General features: G+C 30.6%; 1 protein-coding gene across 2 annotated transcripts in view; it reads right to left on the minus strand.

The window, feature by feature from the left end:
- The window catches only part of LOC122402932 (scavenger receptor class B member 1), a 50,185-nt gene that overhangs the window by 4,139 nt on the left and 19,369 nt on the right, over positions 1-26,677 (minus strand). For both annotated transcript variants that reach the window (XM_043406133.1, XM_043406134.1), the window contains exons 2-6: positions 21,306-21,906; positions 3,120-3,211; positions 1,980-2,140; positions 1,781-1,919; positions 934-1,137 (exon numbers count right to left, since the gene is read on the minus strand). In XM_043406133.1, the coding sequence (XP_043262068.1) occupies positions 934-1,137; positions 1,781-1,919; positions 1,980-2,140; positions 3,120-3,211; positions 21,306-21,486 (777 nt within the window). In that variant the 5' untranslated portion in view covers positions 21,487-21,906. The remainder of the gene's footprint in view (positions 1-933; positions 1,138-1,780; positions 1,920-1,979; positions 2,141-3,119; positions 3,212-21,305; positions 21,907-26,677) is intronic.

Below are 26,677 nucleotides of genomic sequence, written 5' to 3' on the forward strand. Positions count from 1 at the left end.
ACAAAAAATTCTCCAAGAAAGTCTAAAAAAATGCACTTCATAAAAGTGCATCTTAAAATCAGCTATGTTTGAAAATATACAGTGCCATCAATTTTAACTTTATTTCGTTCAAAAAATTTTGAAATATTGCCTAAATATATATAAATAAACCCTGTAAATTTGATTTTAAGAGGTCTCATAGTTTATCCACAAAAAATTCCCCAATAAAGTCTAAAAAAATGCACTTCATAAAAGTGCATCTTAAAATCGTCTATCTTTGAAAATATACAGTGCCCTCAATTTTAACTTTATTTCACTCAAAAAATTTTGAAATATCACTGAAATATGTATAAATACACACTCTAAATTTGATTGCAGAAGGTCTTATAGTTTATTCACAAAAAATTCTCCAATAAAGTCTAAAAAAATGCACTTCATAAAAGTGCATCTTAAAATCGTCTATCTTTGAAAATATACAGTGCCCTCAATTTTAACTTTATTTCACTCAAAAAATTTTGAAATATCACTGAAATATGTATAAATACACACTCTAAATTTGATTGCAGAAGGTCTTATAGTTTATTCACAAAAAATTCTCCAATAAAGTCTAAAAAAATGCACTTCATAAAAGTGCATCTTAAAATCGTCTATCTTTGAAAATATACAGTGCCCTCAATTTTAACTTTATTCCACTCAAAAAATTTTGAAATATCTCTCAAATATATATAAATAAACCCTGCAAATTTGAATTTAAAAAGTCTTATAGTTTATCCACAAAAAATTCCTCAAAAAATCCTAAAAAAAAAACACATTTCACACACGAAGACTCTTTAAAGAATTTTCTATATTTTTGTATATCAAGTTGATTTTATACTTTTTTGAGAGTTGAAATTTCTTCTAAATGGACAAACATCCACAGTCTATTGATTAGTATTTCCATAAAATATCACTCACTCCGAGAAGAAGTCCCATTTGACTCATTGGTCGCCTAGTTTTGGGAAAGAATCTGTGAGCGATGCTAACCAACGGATCATCGTATCCGAAAACTAACTCTTGAGCAGTCACAGGCACAAACGGACTCATCTGCATTCCACTCAAAAACATGGATAATCCTAGAGTAATAAATCGTGGTAAATTCTTGCTCTGTGTCGATACAGTCTGAAAAATGCGAAGTAAGTTTCTCGTAGTAATCGGTTAATATATTTATCTGGAAACATTTACAAACACAATTGAATAAACGTTACGCAAAGCATCTTAATATTAGTACAGTGGTGTCCACGAGATTGCCGAAATAAATCCTCCGTGAAAATTGGTCTAAACCTCGTTCGATTTCTAATCTCTACACTGAAAATCTAAATGCTACGCAAAAAAAAAAACAAAATGTTTTCTTTTAAAACACAATAATTACAAATAAAACTCGATTCTACCTTGTTTAGAAAGTATTAATGGCGTGCATTTTGTTATTAGCGAAAATAATAAATAGAAATAAATCACCGAATGATTAACTAATTAGTGTTAAATGAAATATATTTTTATCACTTTGTATTCGTGCTATCATTTCGTTCTTACCATACAGCAATTTTCCATTGTTTTTTTTTTATCGATCCACTCATTCCGTAATTTTGCTATATCATTTTTTACAAAAAAATAAACTGTAAAATTTTGCCTGGGAGCACTTACTCGTGAAAGACCCTTATCGACTGATATTTTTTCAATTTTTATTTTAACCCGCCATTGTATAATAGTAGATGACTGAGTTATCTACTGAATTATTTGTTTATATTATGAAATATTGACTTACTAGCAACGGAATGTTTGGTACCATTAGTTTCATGTCTTTGTCCTTCGACAACTCTGGTACAAAGTTTAATATTTTCTTGTGTTGATAACTTACAGTACCGTTGTTGTGGAAAACGATATTGACCTTTTCCATGTCCTCTCTGTGAAATAGAAAAGTCAGATGTAGTTTTTTATTTGAGAAATAAATTATTTTTACGTACCTGTAAACGAAGGGGCCAACTTCTTGGAGTTTTGGTTTTTCGTTGAATTGCAGGAAATTTTCGGTGTTTGTCACGTTGAATATGTACACCTTGGTCAGTCGAACTACTCCAGGTTTCTGCCAGTATTGGAAAGAAAGAGAGCCATTCCATAGTCGTAGTTGCTGAAAATGAATATAACAATCAGCTTACAAAATTTGATAAAATTTGGTAAAATTTGATTAAATATATTTGATAAAATTTTAACAAATATATTTCATCAAATTATATCAAATTTATTTCATCAAATTTTATCAAATTTATTTCATCAAATTTTATCAAATTTATTTCATCAAATTTTATCAAATTTATTTAATCAAATTTTATCAAATATATTTCATCAAATTTTATCAAATATATTTAATCAAATTTTATCAAATTTATTTCATCAAATTTTATCAAATTTTATCAAATATATTTAATCAAATTTTAACAAATATATTTCATCAAATTTTATCAAATTTATTTCATCAAATTTTAACAAATTTATTTGATAAAATTTGATAAAATTCGATTAAATATATTTGTTAAAATTTGATTAATTAAATTTGATGAAATAAATTTGTTAAAATTTGATTAAATAAATTTGATAAAATTTGATTAAATATATTTCATAAAATTTGATGAAATAAATTTGATAAAATTTGATTAAATAAATTTGACAAAATTTGATTAAATATATTTCATAAAATTTGATGAAATAAATTTGATAAAATTTGATGAAATATATTTGATAAAATTTGATAAAATTTGATGAAATATATGTGTTAAAATTTGATTAAATATATTTGATAAAATTTGATTAAATAAATTTGATAAAATTTGATAAAATTTGGTTAAATAAATTTGATAAAATTTGATGAAATAAATTTGATAAAATTTGATGAAATTTGATGAAATAAATTTGATAAAATGTGATTAAATAAATGTGATAAAATTTGATTTTTCTTTTACTATTCACGAGTGTACATTTTTACAAAATCAGTGAATCGATTTAATTCTACTGGCGATTCTGCGTGAAAAAAATAAGTCGAAATAGAATTTTAATTTTTTGTGGAAAATTCGATTTCATTTAATTTGGAGGAAATGAATGATTGTACATACCTTTAATATAATATAGTCCGCCCAAGGTATGCTACTTAAGATAATGCCAATTATGAGCGTTAGAATTCCTATAAAAATTGCTGAAACTTTGCCTGGAAAATAAACAATAATTATAAATTTAATGTGAGTACTTTTATAAAATTAGTTACATGATTTATGCTACTTTCTATCCCATAAATGGGCTTTTTAAGAGGAAGAAAAATATATGTAAAAAGTGTCTTCGTGAAGTAAACATAATTTTTTATAATTTTCACAGAGTAATCTGCATAAGTGAGGATTTTTAAAAAGTTTCCTGAAAAATTCTCATCCTGAAACATATCAATAATTCATGAATTTTGAATATTATAATTTTTAAATAATTTTCAAATTTGGGTTTCTTCGAAACGAAGTTTCGAGTGAAACTTTTTTTTTTCTGGTATTTTCGATTCACTTTTTCACGTAAAATCATCATTTTGGTGTTTGCATCGCCAATTATTGGACACCCTGTATATAAATCGAATGTTTTGTTATTTATTTCAGCAGATATTTCGATCAAATATTGCCTGGTTTTTCGAGTACGAAATTGATAAAATAAATATTCCACTTCATTGACACTTTTTCCTGTAAAATTATATCCGTATAAAATTTCCGCTTATCAGGGACCTGCGATGAAACGAGTGAAATTTTACACCAAGGTGACAGCGATGTATTCAAACACCGAGCTTAACGAGAAACAAATTCATTTCACAGACAAAGCAAATTTTTTTATTTGCTGTCGTCGATCATTTCGAAGATAACCGACTGGATCCGTTCGAATGAGACACCCTATATGTATATTGTTAAACCTGTGTCAATGTAACGCTATACGATGATTCCTGAGCAACAGTTTTGCATTGCTGATTGCTAATTCCATTTTTTATTTTCCTAATGTTGATTTAGAAATCACTGAATTTTATTTTTTCATAGTTGACTGTAGAAATTATTGTTTTCATTATCGAAGCAACATTTTTGCATTGCTGATTGCTAATACGATTTTTTAATTTTTTTATTATTGATTTTAAAATCGCGGAATTTTATTTTTCCATAGTTGACTGTAGAAATTATTGTTTTGATTATCTAAGCAACAGTTTTGCATTGCTAATTCTATTTTTAATTTTCGTATTATTCATTTAAAAATCACTGAATTTTATTCTTTCATCGTGACTCAGTTGTACAGACTCGCGAATTCGAGCCACCGGTACCTTGAATTACAATAAACAATAAAAGACTCGTTACATTACGTAATCCTGCCCTGGCCAGATTGAGAAAGTCCGAAAGTGAGATTCGTGTCTGTGTGGAATTATTGCAAGCTGTTACAATCGGTTACGAAAATATTCGGACACCTGTAGAGTTTTTCATAAATTATTCTGTCAAGAAATATTAATATTATATTAGGAATTTATTGTGTTATTTGAACAAAGACGTAGAAGATATCCTAGACAAAAAAAATTGACACTCAACGTAATAATTGAATAATTTTCAGTAGAGTTTTCTCAAATTTTCCTGTCAAGAAAAATTAATTGTTGTAAATAGAATAATTTCATTGATATTAGGGATTTGTTAGGCTATTTGATCAAATGCTGAGGCTATTTGTAAGAAGAGAAAATTGTCAATGATTTAATTAAATATTTTCCAGTAGAGTTTTCTCAAATTTTCCTGTCAAGAAAAATTTATAATTGAAAATAGAATAATTTCATTGTTATTAGGAATTTGTTAACCTCTTTGAGCAAATATTTAGGATATTTCCAGGCAGAGAAAATTGTCAATGCTTCAATTAAATATTTTCCAGTAAAATTTTCTCAAATTTTCCTGTCAAGAACAATTTATAATTACAAATAGAGTAATGTCATTGATATTAGTGATTTGTTAGGCTATTTGAACAAATATTCAGGATATTCAGAGACAGAGAAAATTGTCAATGCATTAATTAAATATTTTCCAGTAGAGTTTTCTCAAATTTTCCTGCCAAGAACAATTTATAATTACAAATAGAGTAATGTCATTGATATTAGTGATTTGTTAGGCTATTTGAACAAATATTCAGGATATTCAGAGACAGAGTAAATTGACTAAGAATATTTTCCAGTAGAGTTTTCTCAAATTTTCCTGTCAAGAATAATTTATATATGCAAATAGAATAATGTCATTGATATTAGGAAATTATTAAGCTAGTTGAACAAACTTTGAGGCTATTTCTAGGTAAAGAATGTTGTCAATGCATTAATTAAATATTTTCCAGTAGAATTTTCTTAAATTTTCCTTTTCTCAAATTGTCAAGAAAAATTAATTCATGCAAATAGAATAATGTCTTTGATATTAGGAATATTTTAGGCTATTTGAACAAACATTCAGGATATTTCTAGCCAGAGAAAATTGTCAATGAATTAATTAAATATTTTCCAGTAGAGTTTTCTCAAATTTTCCTGCCAAGAACAATTTATAATTACAAATAGAGTAATGTCATTGATATTAGTGATTTGTTAGGCTATTTGAACAAATATTCAGGATATTCAGAGACAGAGAAAATTGACTAAGAATATTTTCCAGTAGAGTTTTCTTAAATTTTCCTGTCAAGAATAATTTATACAGGGTGTTCGGCCACCTCTAGCAAAAATTTTAATGAGCGATAGTAGAGGCCAAAATAAGACGAAAATCAAGAATACCAATTTGTTGATGGAAGCTTCGTTAAAAAGTTATTAACGTTTAAAGTGCCGCTTTTATTGAATTTTTTTCTCGAAAATGCGCAGGATTTCGGGGGTATGTCTATTCACCAAAAATGACTGTAATTGAACCCTACAACCGAAAATAATTTTTTCACAACGATTTGCAATTTTTTAATTCTCTCGAATAATTTCACCCTTCTCTATTTTTTTTCTCGAAAGTGGGCAGGATTTCGTGGGTATGTCTAATGCCAAAAACTGATTGTAATTGACCCCCGCAACCGAAAATAATTTTTCCACAACGATTTGCAATTTTTTTTCTCCGTTGAAAAATTTAGGCACCTAATTGGATTTTCAGTAAGGAATTTTTTTCTCGAAAGTGCGTACGATTTCGGAGGTATGTGTAATGATAAAAAATGATTGTAATTGATCCCCGCAACCGAAAATAATTTTTTTAGAACGATTTGAAAAATTTTTTTTCGCCGAAAAATTTCACCACCTACTCGATTTTTTTTCTCGAAAGTAGATAGGATTTCGGAGGTATGTGTACTCACCAGAAATGATTGCAGTTGACCCCCGCAACCGAAAATAATTTTTCCAGAACGATTTGAAATTTTTGAATTTAATTGTTAATAACTTTTTAACGAAGCTTCCATCAACAAATTGGTATTCTTGATTTTGGTCTTATTTTGGCCTCTATTATCGCTCATTAAAATTTTTGCTAGAGGTGGCCGAACACCCTGTATATATAGAGGCAACTACAATTATTAATAAACTCATTTATATGTTGTACAAAGAGTAACAAAATTCTAAGAAATTGTGTCATTATATACATAATTGTTTTTCTAATTGAAATTAAAAAGCAGTCAAAATGACTTTCTTGGGCAATCTAGTGTTAAACAAGAAATTTCTACGTGACGCAAAGGAAGGAAGATTGCGTTACTATTTCGTTTCGATGATCGATCAGACACGTTTGACGTGTTATAACATCGTCGAAATCCGCGATTCCGGTGCAAGTGAAACGTAAACTGCCGATAAAACTATGCAAAGTAATTTAGTACTCGACATACATAGTGTAACCATCGAACGGGTATAAATTAGAGAAGTCGTTGCATAATTTTACGATCTTTTCTTTCCGCTGGCGGTCGACCACGCTAAAATTCGCTTTCTTCGCGCCGATCAATCGATGGCGATCTCGAAGATAGAAATTTGTTAATTTTGTTTGGTGTGGAAGGTCCTTGTTAATTTGTTTTAATCACTTGGAACGATTAAATTTATTTTTGAGCTTTCAAAATAATTATTTTCACCCTTTAAAACATTCATTTTAATTCAGAATTAATTAATTATTAATTCATTTCAATACGAAGCTAATTTTTATTTTTAGGCTTCGAAAATAATTATTTTCACCCTTTAAATTGCTCATTTTAATTCAGAATATTTTAATACGAAGCTAATTTTTATTTTTAGGCTTCGAAAATAATTATTTTCACCCTTTGGATCGTCCATTTTAATTCAGAATATTTTAATACGAAGCTAATTAATATTTTCTTTTATACCCCAAACGATCTACTTTTTTTGTTAAATTTGTTTTCAATGAATTCGAAAGTGATTATTTTCACCCTTCAAATTGTTCATTTTAATTCAGAATATTTTAATACAAAGCTAATTTTTATTTTTAGGCTTCGAAAATAATTATTTTCACCCTTTAAATTGCTCATTTTAATTCAGAATATTTTAATACGAAGCTATTAATTAATATTTGCCAAAAATTTCCACGCCACAGTCTCAAACAAACATAAACAAACTCAAACGTAACTATTATTAAAACCCAGTTCCATTCGAAGCGTGAAAATGCACAGCACGTATCAGAAGTCGATTTCCAATAAATAAACAGCGAGAACCGCCAATATTTACGTAAAAATAGACCGGTGCACGCGTATGTAGATATCCGTGTGTTTGTTTTCCAGTATCGTGCACCGTCAATAAATAAAAAAAGACATTTTCGTCGAAACCGGTAGAGTATGAAACACGCGAGACGCGAATAAAACCTGTCGCGAAGAAAATACTGTTCCTCGAGTTTCACAGAATCCCCCCGTGGTGACCTAGCGGCAACTAGAATGAGAAAGTGTCAGATATTACTAAAATCAGCATCTTATTTCCATAATACGAAATATCGAAAACAAATTCATTCTTGGCTAATTTTATTCGTACAATTTTACTACGAGCTATTTTAATCAAATTATTTTTCTCAACGAGTCTCATTTATGGATCAAATTTAATTTGGTGATTTAGTTTAACATATACACCCTTCGATACTGTACGAACCAGCGAATACAGGATGTCGATAACTCGCATAGTTTCGGTGAAATTCCGGTGTGTCGATCGACGCGATTTTATTCGTAAATGTACAGGGTGTCTCAACAGTAATTTACACGAAAAAACAGATCGAAAAAAGAAGATAAAATTCCTACATTTGAGAAAATCAATTGTCAATATTATTAATTAAAAATTGATGCAACGTTCCCACGAGACGAGGAAATGCTCTCAAATTAAACCAGTGACGTATTCATCGTGATAAATTCTTCGTTTCAACATCCCAAAACGTGACTTAACGAAGCCATTGAGACTATTATCAATAAAGAAATTACACTTGTTTTAATCAGCCAAACGATGCAACGAACGATTCGACACGAAGGTTTTCACAACCTCGTCATAATTACCCCACTCACGGCCAGACTCAACACAAAAATATTAAGAAACATGGCTGCTATGTAAAAAGTCAAAGTGCAATAAATACGTTCGATCTTTCGACGTCGAACGCATGATTGGCTCGCGTGGCCGTCACCTAAATGCCAAACTGAAGAAGCTGATGTGTCTTAAATTATTCTCGAAGCTTCAGGCTTTCATTATTCGAGCATATTCAAAGAAAAATACATATTTCTCTAAACAAAGGACGATTACACTTTTCGGATAAAATTATTATAGAATCTGGAGTTGTAAAACTCTGAAAGTTATGTAAACTGAGAATACTAACGCCTCACCACCTTGTCAAACACCCAATTAACACATTCTCGCGTTTGCAACAGTGTCGTAGTCATTCCAGAAGAAAAAGTGCCCCTGGAAATCCATATCAAAGATTCCATCGTTCAAAAAATAGAAAAAAAGTTCCTTTTTCATAAAATTCATCTGTCAATACTCCAAAAATTGTTCTACACTTAACACTTTACCGACCGGTAACGGTTGATAAATCGGCTATCGGTCGGTAAGCGTTGGCCGGTAAAACAGTTGATTGATAGGCTCTCAGCCGGTAAGCGTTGGTCGGTAAAACAGTCGATTAATAGGCTATCGGTCGGTAATGTGTTAATCTTTGTTTTCTTATTTCACGAAGTATTGCCTACATCAAATGAGAAAGAAGTCGTTATGAAGATAGAATCTCTGATGAGATTAGAAACTAATGGCTTCTTCAATTAAAACAGAGGTATATCACGATGGTAGATGTTTCCAACCTTCGTCCAAGGTGCTCTCCAGGAATTTCTGCAATAAGAAAGTCACAAAGATGCGTACAAGGAATTCAATCTAACGAGAACTTCACCTTACCCGCAGACACTGCTGTTTCTTGGCGATTTAGCTTTTTGTGCTCATCACAGAGATTGCAGGAGAGGAAGTTGGACGAAGGTAGGGACATTGAAATAAAGAGAAACGGTCGTTTCGTTCGATTTCTGTTGGTAAGGGCACGCATTATCGCGCTTACGGTACAATTTGTCCGACAGTGACGTCATGGCCATGATTTTCAGGGTTTTTGGGGCCCCATACTATGGCTGGACCGTTCACACAGAGTGATGTAACGTGGCTGAGTAAATAGGGTAAGCTGGTGTGGCTGAAAACCTGATTTCAGAACATCAGTGAACTGTAAAACGTATAATATTCCGCTAGGTTGTAGCTAATTTTGTCTTTTTTTAGCTAATACACCGCCATTTTGTGACGATATTAAACTATTCACATCTAAATATAGAGTACTCAACCGGGAGAAGCTGTATTTTTAAAACGATTAGGGATAAATAGGGGAAAATTAGTTTCCAAAGTTGAGATGTTGAGGGAAACAATTTTTGATGAGATTTGTGTATTTTATCGAGGTTTCAGAAATGAGTATTGAATGATATTTTAGGTTTTGTAGTTTGCAGAGGCCTAACATAAAATTTTAATCCTACAAAATATTATAAAATGGTTAGAGATGGAAAAAAGGCACGTGGTTAAATTAAAGAGCATACGATGCCACAAACGGAGCCTAACTTTATTACTATACTTTCATTCGCCGGTGCGTGGTAGCAGAGAAATCTTACGCAAACGGGCAGGCAGATTGTTAGAGGGAACATTGACCGACGATTTTGTAATTTCAGATTATACACGCTGAAACAAATTGGAATAAACATTCACTCGAACGAAACAAGACGTAACATCGTGAACTAATCGCGACGGGGTGGAAAAGAAAAATTGTTACAGTTACGAGACAGTGAGGAAACTTATTCGAAGGCCAATTACAGTAATGATTCGTAAAATGAACACGTGATTTGTAAGTTGAACATTTCTCAATCGAAACTGGAGGGAATCCCCTTGATGTTAGTGAAGCGTAAATTGACATTTAAAAGAGGATATGAGATGATTCTTAAAATGAACACGTGATTCGTAAGTTGAACATTTCTCAATCGAAACTGGAGGGATTCCCCTTGATGTCAGTGAAGCGTAAATTGACATTTAAAAGAGGATATGAGATGATTCTTAAAATGAACACGAGATTCGTAAGTTGAACATTTCTATTTCTTTCGAGTGAAGGGGATGAAGATAAAGGGGACTGAGAGGCTCAATTTTGATCCCATTATACGATAAATGCATATGTTCATTTTAAGTGATGTTCATTTTAAGAATCATTACTCAGTTTGGTGGTTCTCAGTTGTGAATGCTCGTAGCTTTTGCTCGAATAGTACATGGTACAAGTTATGGTGTGGTCGACGAAAAATGAACATACTAACTCCATATCGATGGTTGATTCGTCAGTTGATCATTTCTATTCTTTCCAACTGGGAATGATGAAGATAATGGCGACTGAGAGGCTCAATTTCGCTCCCACTATACGATAACTGCACATGTTCATTTTAAGTAATGTTCATTTTAAGTGATGTTCATTTTAAGAATCGTTACTCAATTAGGTGGTTTTCAGTTGGGAATGCTCGTAACTTTTGCTCGAACAGTAGATGGTACAAGTTATGGTGTGGCCTCTATACGAGAAATGAATATACTAACTCCATATCGATGGTTGATTCGTTAGTTGAACATTTCTATTCCTTACAACTAGAAGGAATGAAGATAAAGGCGACCTCGAGACTCAAATTCGTTCTGTATATGATGAATGAATTTGCTGATCCCCAAGCAATATTCATTTTGAGAATACGTGATTCGTTAATTGAACATTCGAGATTCCTTCCAACTGGGAATGATAGAGATAAAGGCGACTTCGAGACTCAATATACGATAAATGACACACGCTAATCTCCAAGCAATATTCATTTTAAAAATACGTGATTCGTTAGTTGATCATTTCTATTCCTTCCAACTGGGAATGATAGAGATAAAGGTGACTTCGAGACCCAATAAACGATAAATGACACACGCTAATCTCCAAGCAATATTCATTTTAAAAATACGTGATTCGTTAGTTGAACATTTCTATTCCTTCCAACTGGAAGGAATGAAAATAAAGGCTACCTCGAGACTCAAATTCGTTCTGTATATGATGAATGAACTTGCTGATCTCCAAGCAATATTCATTTTGAGAATACGTGATTCGTTAGTTGAACATACGTGATTCCTCCCAACTGGGAATGATAGAGATAAAGGCGACCTCGATACTCAAATTCGTTCTGTATATGATGAATGAACTTGCTGATCTCCAAGAAATATTCATTTTGAGAATACGTGATTCGTTAGTTGAACATACGTGGTTCCTCCCAACTGGGAATGATAGAGATAAAGGCGACTTCGATACTCAAATTCGTTCTGTATATGATGAATGAACTTGCTGATCTCCAAGAAATATTCATTTTAAGAATACGTGATTCGTTAGTTGAACATACGTGGTTCCTCCCAACTGGGAATGTTAGAGATAAAGGCGACTTCGAGACTCAATATACGATAAATGACACATTGTAACTTCATATCGACGTTCATTTTAAGAATACGTGATTCGTTAGTTGATCATTTCTATTCCATTCAACCCGGAATAATAAAAATAAAGGCCTCGTGACTCAATCTACGATAAATGACACACTCTAGCTTGATATCGACGTTCATTTTAAGAATACGTGATTCGTTAGTTGAACATTTCTATTCCTTCCAACCCGGAATAATAAAAATAGAGGCATCGAAACTCAATAAACGATAAATGACATACTCTAATTTCTCATCGATGTTCATTTTAAGAATACGTGATTCGTTAGTTGATCACTTCTATTCCATTCAATCCGGAATAATAAAAATAAAGGCCTCGTGACTCAATCTACGATAAATGACACACTCTAGCTTGATATCGACGTTCATTTTAAGAATACATGATTCGTTAGTTGATCATTTCTATTCCTCCCAACCTGGAATAAAAATAAAGTTGACTTCGAGACTCAATATACGATAAATGACACACTCTATCTTCACATTGACGTTCATTTTGAGAATCCTCATTTCATTGAGCGACGCTCTCTTGCGAACGCTCGTAACTTTCGCTCGATCACTGGATGTTGCATGTTACGGGCGCGATCTCCTCAACCGATTACTTAATAGCCATCGAAACACGTAATGTCAGAGACAGTTTGGAGCCAACGAATCGAACCGAAAATGCCTGCGTGCCAGTGGACCCTTCTTTCAGCTTATCTCCGATCGCTCGAGAGTGAAAGTGGTCTCGAAATTGTCGAGTATACCTCTCGCGCGCGCCGTCTCGGTTTCGGGCGGACGCGCCAATTTATACCTCGTAAATAACGACCTCAGCGTTTTGCAACCCGACGGCGTTAAAAAATGTTTGGACAGGTACGGTTTTGTAACCCTGACTGCATTCCAAACGAAAGGGTCCGCTCGATACTGTAGATTCAAAGTTTATCTACGCGAAATTGTCGACAAAGTTCAGATTTGCGTCAGAAATGTGGATCGCGTGATTGCTCGACAGTCGCCCAAGAACATCCTTCGCGTACACGTGGAAACGGGGACTTTTGACATTTTCTTGAAACACAAACGAGTAATTGTAGTCGCGATAGTTACTTTTTTTTTTTTTTAATCAGAAAAACAAACGTATACTTGAGACTGTTTACGTCCATTACACGGTCTTCCTTACTATTAAATATAGTGATAGGTTAAATCACAGTTTAGTATTGTAACATTATCATTACTCTGGAAAGTCATGCTTCGTACGTTACTCATGATTGACGCAAGAGCGGGGAAAAAATTTATTTACCGTCTTCGACGTTTACGTAGTGTTTTTAATATTAACGAATTAGAATTATTGTTCAAATGTCTCGAAAATTACAGAGAGAGATTTTTCGAGGTCGCTGATCGCTTTATTGAATCTGAGATTATATATTCGAAAGTAAAAGTCACGCATTTCACGATACACGTGTCCTGAAAAAATGTTGGAACGATTGTGGAAATAGTGAACAATTTTTTCACGAATCTGGAGTTACAAATTCGACGGTAAAATGATGGATTTAAAATGGTAGAAAAATGTGGTGAAAAAAAATTTTGAAAATTAAGTTTCTGTTTTAAATGTTTGTTAACAATTTTTTGCTAGATTTTACGAATTGTGCTTCTTATGTTTGAGTAGGAATTTTTGCATTTTTCGAATTCAAAAAATTTCATTTTTTTGTGTTAAAAAAATTCTTAAATTGAGAAGTGAATATTTAGAGACAAAGTTTCGAAGGTTTCTTGAAATTAAAGTTTTTGTTTTGAAAGTATAAGTATAGTCAACTTTGTAATCCACAGTGTCCAAAAAATACACAAAACATCACCAAAAATTAAGAAATTTCTCTGAAAAATAAAAAAAATTTATATCTTTCAGAATTCATGAAAATTTTAATTTTAAAAAATTATTTAAAAATCGAGTTTCATTTCCTGCAAAGATAGATCGAAATAATTATTAACTTAGTAAATTTTTAAAATCACAGTGGAAATTTTGAAAATTGAAAATAATAAATATGTGAAAAATTTGTTAATCGAACGCGAGATCCCTCATAATGAAATTGTCGAGCACGTTCCCGTCATCAGTACGGAATAACGTTAAGCAAATACCGCATTAGAAAGTCGATAGTCACAGGAGATAAATATGGCGGCGGTCAATTTTCTGTACAGATGCCGTTTCGCAGTTTCTTGCGTTACATTCTTTCGTATTATTTTTTTTCCACGCGTGAAAATTCATCGTCGCTAGTTGTAACAACTTTGTACACATTTTTCTTTCATAAACGTTGAGAATTCCTCTGGGGAACAGGTTAGAGGTCATGTTTGCCTCTTAACACTAAAACTATCGACAATCAAAGTGTATTTATTTGCACCAACAAAATTAAACCTAGATAAATAGGTAAAGAAATGCATAATGCACATAAATAAGTGTTTATTTATTCCCCTATAGAAAATTACGATAAATTTTCAAAAATTCGAGTAAATTTCAGTAATTTCAGTAATTCGAGCAAGTTTTATGAGAAATTATGAATCATTCATTTTGACTGCTTTGGTACAAAATTAAACCAAGATAGATATGCGAATAAATGCATAATGCAACATTAATAAGTGTTTATTTATTCCCTTATAGAAAATTATGGTAAATTTTCAAAAATTCAGTCGAGTAAGTTTTATGAGAAATTATGAATCATTCATTTTGACTGCTTTGATGGTTCCCAGTGTTAATCTTAAACGATTTCTCAAATTATTATTCAATTTTTGCGTTGAAAAATTTTTAAATAACGCGCCAAGAACTTCTATTTGAATATTTATCGCAGATCCGGCAGGAATTATTGATGACTTCCGGTCGGGAAGTAGATATGATTTACGAGGATTAATTAGTTATTAAGATTCATGCGGCGAGTAAATAAAAGCAAATTAGAAATTTGATCGTTAATGATTTGCAACAGATTTCACTGTAAATATTTTTTACGCGATTTTGTTTCGTTCACTGCTCGATTTAACACGTTGACTGCCAGTTTAAACTCCCAAAATTCTTCACGAGACCAGAACTCTGATTTCAGGCAATCGTAAACTGCACAACTTGTAAGTTGTCGTAACAGTTACTTTTCTAACCTCGTTAAAACTTACAAAGCCTATTAAAATTGATTCTTTTTCGACATTTCAATTTGAGAATTCATTGTTTCAGTTTCACTGTTAAGAGTTCTGTTCGGTCAAAGTTCTGGCAGTCAAAGTGTTGAATATCAACTTGTTCCAGAGTCTCGAGACACTTTGAAGCCTCGAGATTTCCATTAGTTGGTTAATTTAATGGCTTGTACTTTGTTAGTTTAGTGTTTTAACGCGATTGTAATGTATTGTCATCGTTAAATCAATTTTCTTGCAACAGATTTCACTGTAAATATCTTTCACGCGATTTTGTTTCGTTCACTGCTCGATTTAACACGTTGACTGCCAGTTTAAACTCCCAAAATTCTTCACGAGACCAGAACTCTGATTTCAGGCAATCGTAAACTGCACAACTTGTAAGTTGTCGTAACAGTTACTTTTCTAACCTCGTTAAAACTTACGAAGCCTATTAAAATTGATTCTTTTTCGACATTTCAATTTGAGAATTCATTGTTTCAGTTTCACTGTTAAGAGTTCTGTTCGGTCAAAGTTCTGGCAGTCAAAGTGTTGAATATCAACTTGTTCCAGAGTCTCGAGACACTTTGAAGCCTCGAGATTTCCATTAGTTGGTTAATTTAATGGCTTGTACTTTGTTAGTTTAGTGTTTTAACGCGATTGTAATGTATTGTCATCGTTAAATCAATTTTCTTTTATGGGCAATGCATCATGGAGGATGTTAAAAGAAGTTCGTCAGCTGTTTGATGCAAATAACTGAAATTGTCGATGCAATTTCGTTCGGTGTAACGATCGAACAATACACTGTCGTGGAATAATGTACGATAACGAGGTTCGGGGTGCAGTGGGTTAGTGGAACAGGTGATAGAGGACAGGTTGCCCCACTATTGCATGTTACGCATCATTCCGATTATACTTTGCTATCCCCAGCACACTTTACGGTTACGGTCGCCAGTTCCACCGGTCTCGGAACACGTCGCTACAGGTAGCATTAGAGATTGTATGTATCCGTTCTCTCAAAACTTTTCAATCGAATCGAGAGAAACTACGGCCCATAATTACGGTCAACGAATCCACCGTGTATAGAAAAAGCTTTGGGAATGTTGGAAGGTTCGCGTGAGCTTGAAGGATGATGAGCTATAATGCGTCATCGGTGATGAATCGGTGGACAGTAAAAAATAGCTAAAAATTCTATTTTGATTAATAATAGTCAATGAATATTTCATTTCATTTCATTCATCTATGTTTAAAGATAGAATATTTTATTTTATATCGTATATCTAGCTTGGAAAATAGAATATTTGATTATTTTACTATTTTTATTGGTAAAAAGTAATTCAATATTTTATTTCATGTTGTTGATCCACTTTTGGAAATGAAATATTGTCTTTGTTGGTACTTTAAAATAGTATTTTTTATTCGAAGGTTATTGGATAAATTTGCATCGTAGTATAAAATATTTTTGTTGTAATAAATTAAAGAATTAAATATATTCTAAGTTTTTTTGCTGTTTTATTTTTTATTTTCGAATTAATTACTGGTAATATGCAGGGAAAAATTATAATGGGAGATTGTAGAGGCCAAAATAAGACGAAAATCAAGGATACTAATTTGTTGATTGGGGCTTCGTTAAAAAGTTATAAAAACATTTCCGGCCACAGGGTATATTTTCGGTAAAGAATTTTTTTCTCGGAAATGCGTAGGATTTCGGGGTTATGTGTATTCACCAAAAATGATTGTAACTGACCCTAGTAACCGAAAATAATTTTTTTAGGACGATTTGAAATTTTTCAAATTCGTCGAAAAATTTGTTTAGCTTCCTGAATTTTTTTCTCGGAAATGCGTAGAATTTCGGGATTATGTGTATTCGCCAAAAATGATTGTAATTGACCCCTGTATTCGAAAATAATTTTTTCAAAACGATTTGGAATTTTTTTTTTTGCCGAAAAATTTAGCTACTTTTCAGAATTTTTTTTCTCGGAAATGCGTAGGATTTCGGGGTTATGTGTATTCACCAAAAATAATTGTAATTGACCCCAGTAACTAAAAATAATTTTTTTAAAACGATTTGAAATTTTTCAAATTCGCTGAAAAATTTGATTACCTTCCTGAATTTTTTTCTCAGAAATACGTAGAATTTCGGGGTTATGTGTATTCACCAAAAATGATTATAATTGACACCAGTAACCGAAAATAATTTTTTTAGAATGATTTGAAATTTTTTATTTTCTCCTGTATTTCCCTGTCGATTTTTCTTGAGAATTCGTTTTTCATTTTTAATAAATTTGTTTGACGCGCTACGGAAATTTTGTCTAATACTTTTCTGTAGGTACCAATGAGCTCTACTTCAGAACAAAGTTTCATTGAAATATATTCACTATTGTAGGAGTTATGGCTGTTTGAAATTTGGACCATTTTTATGCGGTTTTTCTCATTTTGCGGGGTCAAGGATCAACTTTTCGGATATTTTCTGAATTCCTACATATTCTCCACTAAAATACGCATCATTTGCATTTTTAAACATTAAAATCGCCCAATTCGTTCAAAAGTTATGTCGTTTTAAAGATACGCATGGAATTTCTAGGAACGATTTCTGACCAGAAATTAATTTTTCGGTAAAGAATTTTTTTCTCGAAAGCTCATAGGAATTCGGGGGTATGTCTAATGACCAAAAATGATTGTAATTGACCCCTGCAACCGAAACTAATTTTTCCAGAACGATTTAAAATTTTTTTTAAATTTGAAAATTTCACACCTACTCGAATTTTTTTCTCGAAATTGGATAGGAATTCGAGAGTATGTCTAATGACCAAAAATTATTGTAATTGACCCCTGCAACCGAAACTAATTTTTCCAGAACGATTTAAAATTTTTTTTAAATTTGAAAATTTCACACCTACTCGAATTTTTTTCTCGAAATTGGATAGGAATTCGAGAGTATGTCTAATGACCAAAAATTATTGTAATTGACCCCTGCAACCGAAAATAATTTTTCCAGAACGATTTGAAATTTTTTAATTTTGTCGAAAAATTCCACACATTCTCGAATTTTTTTCTCGAAACTGGGTAAAATTTCGAGGGTATGTCTAATGACCAAAAATTATTGTAATTGACCCCTGCAACCGAAAATAATTTTTCCAGAACGATTTGAAATTTTTTAATTTTGTCGAAAAATTCCACACATTCTCGAATTTTTTTCTCGAAACTGGGTAAAATTTCGAGGGTATGTCTAATGACCAAAAATTACTATAATTGACCGCTGCAACTGAAAATAATTTTTTCAAAATGATTTGAAATTTTTTAATTTAATTTTTTAATAACTTTTTAACGAAGCCTCAACAAATTGATATTTTTGATTTTTCTCTTATTTTGGCCTCTAGAATCTCCCATTAAAATTTTTCCCAGGGAAGTACATTTTCAAGTACTATTAAAACTGGTTATAATTCCATTTTAATTAATAATAGTGTATAAATATTCATCTACTTTTGAAAATAAAATATTTCTCAGAAGAATTTTTTATTCGAAGAATATTGAAAATATTTGTATCGTAATAAATTAAATAGTAAAATATAATATACTACTTTACTTTTATTATTTATTCTCGAATTAATTACAGGTAATATACGAGTATTATTAATATCATGTTAATATAATTTTAGTTTGATGTTTATCCAAATTCTCTATCAGGAAATGTTTCGTTTCTCACATTCGGTAATGCTTTTTTCCATTTTCAGTCTGTTAACTGCCCGTCGCCAACTAGCAACCGAGCAAGATTTATTTCCTCGGAAGGAAATTCGTATTCTCGCTTCCTGTTAAACATTTTCGTGTTGCAGGCACTGAAAACCATGGAAACTTTACTAACTTTTTATTAACGCGCGGATACATTATTGAACAAGAGAAACTAAACTTTTCCTAAAATGAAATTCAGATAAAAATCACAGTCGACCAGGAACAATTTAATAAATTTCTCGCATTGCACATAATATTAACCACAATACTAATAATACAATAATTACGAGTAAATAAGTCAAGCTCGAATCAAAATTTATCACTTTAATTACCAAAAGAAAAAAAAGTTTATTAATTTCTTATTTATGAAATTTAAATATACTAAATAGTATAAATTACAATATTAATAATTACAATGGGAATTACTATAACCTGTAATTACAAGAAAACAAGCCAAGTTTATATAAAAATTTACGTATCACTTTAATTACCAAAAAAAAAAAAAGTTTATTAATTTCCAATTTGAGAAATTTGAATATACTAAATAGTATAAACTACAATATTAATAATTACAATGAGAATTACTATAACTTGTAATTGAAGGAAAACAAGCCAAGTTTACGTGTAGCTTTAATTACTAAAAAAAAAAAAATATTTAGGGAGATTTAAATATGCTATTAATTTCAAGTTCATTGAAACAGTGATATCCGGTAGTCGAGCTGATTGAACGAGCATTTGAACAGAAACCAGCTAACAGGTGCATTCCTTATAATGGAGAAAACGAGAACTACTTATAATAATTCAAGTTTCTCCAACGGAGCTAAGAATTTCTTCCTGTTTTCGAGCTAGAAACAAGGAAGCCAGATCGCGATTTTCTAAATGGAAATAGTAGATTTAAAGATTTTCGTACGCCCGTAGAAATTTCTTCTTTAATTAGACGCATTTACATATATCCTTCCACCAATTAATCGGGAGTAGAAAGTGGCGAGATTAGAAAAAAAATCAAATCAAATAATCACAAACGAGATTAGAAAAAAAATCATAATAATCACAAACGAGATTAGCAAAAAAATCAAATCAAATAAGCACAAACGAGATTAGAAAAAAAATCCTAATAATCACAAACGAGATCAGGAAAAAATTCTAATAATCACAAACGAGATTAGAAAAAAAATCAAATCAAATAAGCACAAACGAGATTAGAAAAAAATCCTAATAATCACAAACGAGATCAGAGAAAAATCCTAATAATCACAAACGAGATTAGGAAAAAATCCTAATAATCACAAACGAGATTAGGGGGAGAAATCCTAATAATCACAAACGAGATTAGGGGGAAAAATCCTAATAATCACAAACGTGATTAGAAAAAATCCTAATAATCACAAACAAGATTAGAAAAAAATCCTAATAATCACAAACGAGATTAGGGGGAAAAATCCTAATAATCACAAACGAGATTAGGGGAAAAAATCCTGATAATCACAAACGAGATTAGAAAAAAATCCTAATAATCACAAACGAGATTAGAAAAAAATTCTGATAATCGCAAACGAGATTAGGGGGAAGATCCTAATAATCACAAACGAGATTAGGGGGCAAATCCTAATAATCATATACGAGATTAGGGGGAAAAATCCTAATAATCACAAACGAGATTAGAAAAAAATTCTAATAATCACAAACGAGATTAGAAAAAAAATCAAATCAAATAAGCACAAACGAGATTATGGGAAAAAATCCTAATAATCACAAACGAGATTAGGGGGAAAAATCCTAATAATCGCAAACGAGATTAGGGGGAAAAATCCTAATAATCACAAACGAGGTTAGAAAAAAATCAAATCAAATGAGCACAAACGAGATTAGAAAAAAATCTTAATAATCACAAACGAGATTAGAAAAAATCCTAATAATCACAAACGAGATTAGAAAAAAAATCAAATCAAATAAGCACAAACAAGATTAGAAAAAAAAATCCCAATAATCACAAACGAGATCAGAGAAAAATCCTAATAATCACAAATGAGATTAGAAAAAAATCCTAATAATCACAAACGAGATTAGAAAAAAAAATTCTAATAATCACAAATGCATCGTTTAACACTTTGACTGCCACGTCATATATGGATGATAGAACTTTTAAAAGTGGAACTAAAACAATTTATTCTCAAGTTGAAATGTTAAAGAAAATAATCTTTAATAGGCTTCATATGTTTTAATGGAGTTACGAACGTTACTAGGACAACTTTTAAGTAGTTTACAGTTGACTAAACTCAAAGTTTTGGTCTTGTAAACAATTTTAGGATTTTAGACTGACAGTCAACGTGTAACGTTATTTTTGTGTAGTTTGCAATTGACTAAACTCAAAGCTTTGGTCTTCTAAACAATTTTAGACTGGCAGTCAACGTGTTAAAGTTTTTTTTTTTGGAAATATTGATCAACGTACCGTGTTTGAGCTTCCCATTCTTGGAGATGAGGAACGACAGAGGTTTCGGGACTTGATCGCTGCACAAACTGTCGTGTTGATCGGTCCTCGGACCAAAAAGAGCAGTTCTTCCAACCTTCATATACTGTTTGCCCATCGTTTTGGGCGATTTGATCCCGAACAAAGACCCTATGAACTTCATTTTGATATCTCCAGTAGTCTATCGCCGCGAGAACAACACAAATTCCAATTCTCTTTCAATTATCTTCGCTGTTTGATCGACTCATAACCGTTCCTTTCTGCCAAAGTCTCTCGATAGTGTCTGCGTTTCGTTATCAAAGACGTGATTAGTTAATTAGCTCTTTTTTTTTTGGATATTCCGTGCTCCGTTTGTCGTCGATGCACCGTAGAAACCTCGTCACGGATTATCTACGATGTGTTACGTTTGGAAAGTATCGCTCACGTCACTTCTCCGAACATTGTTTCGGAGGATCCATGCGATCTCTTGAAATCTCAATGATTTACTTTTGATGGAGACTGGATTTATTTTCGATTTTTCTCAGGGGAATAATTAATTGTAGTATTCGTTTCTGTTATTTGTTGATTGCTGGGTCGTCGTCCTCTGAAACATAAACAAGAAACAATTATTAATAAATTTATTAGATTCTATTTATTTTTTAAATCAAAGTTATTCGAGAATCATTATTATCATTCATTATTATTGTTAAATATAGTTTTTTATTAATACAAATATTTGCTGTTTCAGAATAAGTATACTTTATTTGATTTTATTTTTATTTATTTTTTAAATTTAGTTATTTGAGAATGGCATTCATTATTATCGTTGAATATAGTTTTTTATTAATACAAATATTTGCTGTACAAATACTAAATTTATTTGACTTCGTTTTTATTTATTTTTTAAATTCAGTAATTTCAGAACGACATTCATTATTATCATTGAATATATTTTTTTATTAATAATTAATACGAATACTAAAATTTGACTTCGTTTTTATTTATTTTTTAAATCCAGTTATTTAAGAATGGCATTCATTATTATCATTATATATATATATATATTTATTAATAAAAATATTAAATTTAGTAAATATACTTTATTTGATTTTATTTTTATTTATCTGACTTCACTATTATTTATTTGTTTAAAATTCAGTCATTTAATAACAATACAAATACTAAATTTAGTAAATATATTTTATTTAATTCAATTTTTATTTACTTTTTAAATCCAGTAATTTGAGAAAATCATTCATTATTATCATTGAATATATTTTGTTATTAATCCAAATATTTGCTGTAAAAATACTAAATTTAGTAAATATTCTTTATTTGACTTTGTTTTTATTTATTTTTGAAATCCAGTTTTTCAAGGACGACATTTATTATTATCATTGAATATATTTCTTTATTAATACAAATATTTGCTCTATAAATACTAAATTTAATAAATATGCTTTATTTGACTTCATTTTTATTTATTTTTTAAATCCAGTAATTCAAGAACAACGTTTATTAATATCATTAAATATATTTTGGTGAATTCTTCAGTGATTGTTAGAGAGATAACTATAACAGTAAATTAGGATCGTCACGCGGTTATTTCTGAATGATATCAACGTCTTTATCCGTACTTTCGTTATGAAAAAGAAAGTTGTTCGTGGTTTATATTACGTAACCGTCTTTTAGGGCCACCGATTACGTCATTACCATCATCGAGGATTGTCCAATAAACGTGCAGCAGCCATAACGTATCGTCCATAAATCTCGTACGCAAAATTTATCGAAACAGTCATTTTTACTCAACTTTTCTAACATTTTCTAATTTTTATATCATTCGTTAATTACCAATTATCAATTCTTCTAACAAAATTAATAATTTTTCATAATATCGAAGATCGAAAGTGGAGATAATTTCGTCGCGACACTAAGTAATTTCTTTTCTAACATTTTCTAATTTTTATATCATTCGATAATTACCAATTATCAATTCTTCTAACAAAATTAATAATTTTTCATAATATCGAAGATCGAAAGTGGAGATAATTTCGTCGCGACACTAAGTAATTTCTTTTCTAATATTTTCTAATTTTTATATCATTCGATAATTACCAATTATCAATTCTTCTAACAAAATTAATAATTTTTCCTAATATGAAAGATCGAAAGTGGAGATAATTTCGTCGCGACACTAAGTAATTTCTTTTCTAACATTTTCTAATTTTTATATTATTCGTTAATTACCAATTATCAATTCTTCTAACAAAATTAATAATTTTTCATAATATCGAAGATCGAAAGTGGAGATAATTTCGTCGCGACACTAAGTAATTTCTTTTCTAACATTTTCTAATTTTTATATTATTCGATAATTACCAATTATCAATTCTTCTAACAAAATTAATAATTTTTCATAATATCGAAGATCGAAAGTGGAGATAATTTCGTCGCGACACTAAGTAATTTCTTTTCTAACATTTTCTAATTTTTATATTATTCGATAATTACCAATTATCAATTCTTCTAACAAAATTAATAATTTTTCATAATATCGAAGATCGAAAGTGGAGATAATTTCGTCGCGACACTAAGTAATTTCTTTTCTAACATTTTCTAATTTTTATATCATTCGTTAATTACCAATTATCAATTCTTCTGACAAAATTAATCATTTTTCGTAATATTAAAGATCGAAAGTGGAGATAATTTGGTCGCGACACGAAGTAATTTCATATTCATTGGACGCGAGAGAAACGAACGGGGTTAAAAGTTTAGCAAAACGAAACAGCGGATAGAATTTAAGGGAAAAAGAAGAATTACGAAAACTGGTAGCACCATACACTTTCACTACTTATTAGCACAAGTACTTAGTGTTTATTCACGTCCTAGATAGTTCCGCGTCTGAGAAAGTAACAACATACACTTTTCTCCTGATAATATATCGCCTTATATCTCTTACGTAATGTTTAAACGAGGAAATTTAAAAAATTATTAACTCAACTGTTAATAATTACTATAATGCATCTACAATCGTATATTTCGCATACATTGTTTAATTTTCGTATTATTTAGAAAAATTCTTTCAAGGTCATATCGCGTTATATCTCTTACGTAATGTTTAAACGAGGAAATTTAAAAAATTATTAACTCGACTGTTAATAATTACTATAATACATCTACAATCGTATATTTCGCATACATTGTTTAATTTTCGTATTATTTAGAAAAATTCTTTCAAGGTCATATCGCGTTATATCTCTTACGTAATGTTTAAACGAGGAAATTTAAAAAATTATTAACTCGACTGTTAATAATTACTATAATACATCTACAATCGTATATTTCGCATACATTGTTTAATTTTCGTATTATTTAGAAAAATTCTTTCAAGGTCATATCGCCTTATATCTCTTACGTAATGTTTAAACGAGGAAATTTAAAAAATTATTAACTCAACTGTTAATAATTACTATAATACATCTACAATCGTATATTTCGCATACATTGTTTAATTTTCGTATTATTTAGAAAAATTCTTTCAAGGTCATATCGCCTTATATCTCTTACGTAATGTTTAAACGAGGAAATTTAAAAAATTATTAACTCGACTGTTAATAATTACTATAATACATCTACAATCGTATATTTCGCATACATTGTTTAATTTTCGTATTATTTAGAAAAATTCTTTCAAGGTCATATCGCGTTATATCTCTTACGTAATGTTTAAACGAGGAAATTTAAAAAATTATTAACTCGACTGTTAATAATTACTATAATACATCTACAATCGTATATTTCGCATACATTGTTTAATTTTCGTATTATTTAGAAAAATTCTTTCAAGGTCATATCGCGTTATATCTCTTACGTAATGTTTAAACGAGGAAATTTAAAAAATTATTAACTCGACTGTTAATAATTACTATAATACATCTACAATCGTATATTTCGCATACATTGTTTAATTTTCGTATTATTTAGAAAAATTCTTTCAAGGTCATATCGCGTTATATCTCTTACGTAATGTTTAAACGAGGAAATTTAAAAAATTATTAACTCGACTGTTAATAATTACTATAATACATCTACAATCGTATATTTCGCATACATTGTTTAATTTTCGTGTTATTTAGAAAAATTCTTTCAAGGTCATATCGAAGGTCGTCAAGGTCATTTTAATTTTTCTACCCTTTTGACCTTAATACACGACAGTCGTGTTTAGTTATGTTTTTAATTCATGGAACGAAAATATCAATTAGAGTTTCATTCGACGACCTTTACTTCGCTTTTTATTCACCTAATTATCCACACCGGGGGAAAACATAAGGTTACTGTTCTGCGTACGATGCTGTAACGTGATATTTATCCACGACATATGAGATACTTAGGTTTTTTTCGACGCGTACAGATACGTGTTAATCTTCCTCTTTTTTATCCTCAAATGTCATAATATGTAAATGCATGTTTTCGAGATCCATTTAATTATCGCGCGATAAAAAAAAATGGTTATTCCTTGGCACGATTGGATTCCCGGAAATTTCACCAATCTACTCTCGATAGAAGATTAGAATACTCCTCAAACTTCAATCGAAGAAAGTAGTGTGATATTAAATAAAAAGAAAACCCAGTACTCTTAGTGAAAAAACACGCGTTACAAAAAAAAATATGAAACGAGAAAGGGAGCTATCAGGTTCGAAAGTTTGGAACATTGAAACTTTCTCTATAGCTTGTACTTATGGTTAAAAAAAATCGAAAGTTCGGGATTGCATGTCGATGGAGAATTGAATAATTATACATTTCTCAACACAGAACTTTGTTACAATCTTAGTAATTATTCTTTATAAAAAAATAAGTGAAACAATTATATTTTTTTTTTTGATAGAAATTGTGGAACATGAGTTCTTCGATAAATATTCTTCTATTCCTCTGTTTACGTAACAATTTTATAAAATATGGGATTCGTTGAAAATGATCGATGATTTTGAAATGGAGCGAATTGCTTTCTTACTACAATTTACTATTTAATGGTTTATCAGAGAATGCCATCGATATTGTACTGTCTCGATCGTGTGTGCAAAACGTTTTAGAGAAAGTGGTAATGCATGAACGCGTTTGATTTCTGTCATTTTTCAGTATTTGGAGCATAAACGATTTCTGACATTTGGCAATAGCTGTGATTTCGTGCAACGCGTTTCTACGAGCACGCTATGCCTCGACGTTCTGTTCTTCGTAACGATTATTATTGTTTCTGAGGCTCGAGCAGTCTTAAATAAATAACTCACCGATAGTTTATTAAAATAGATTGATTTTCGTCTGATTAGAAATCATTGTACCTTGAAAATTTTTTAAATTTCTATTTTTAAATGTTT

The sequence above is a fragment of the Colletes gigas genome, unplaced genomic scaffold, assembly GCF_013123115.1.
Source record: "Colletes gigas isolate AHSC1104 unplaced genomic scaffold, ASM1312311v1 Colletes_gigas_Sc00042, whole genome shotgun sequence".
Lineage (NCBI taxonomy): Eukaryota > Metazoa > Arthropoda > Insecta > Hymenoptera > Colletidae > Colletes > Colletes gigas.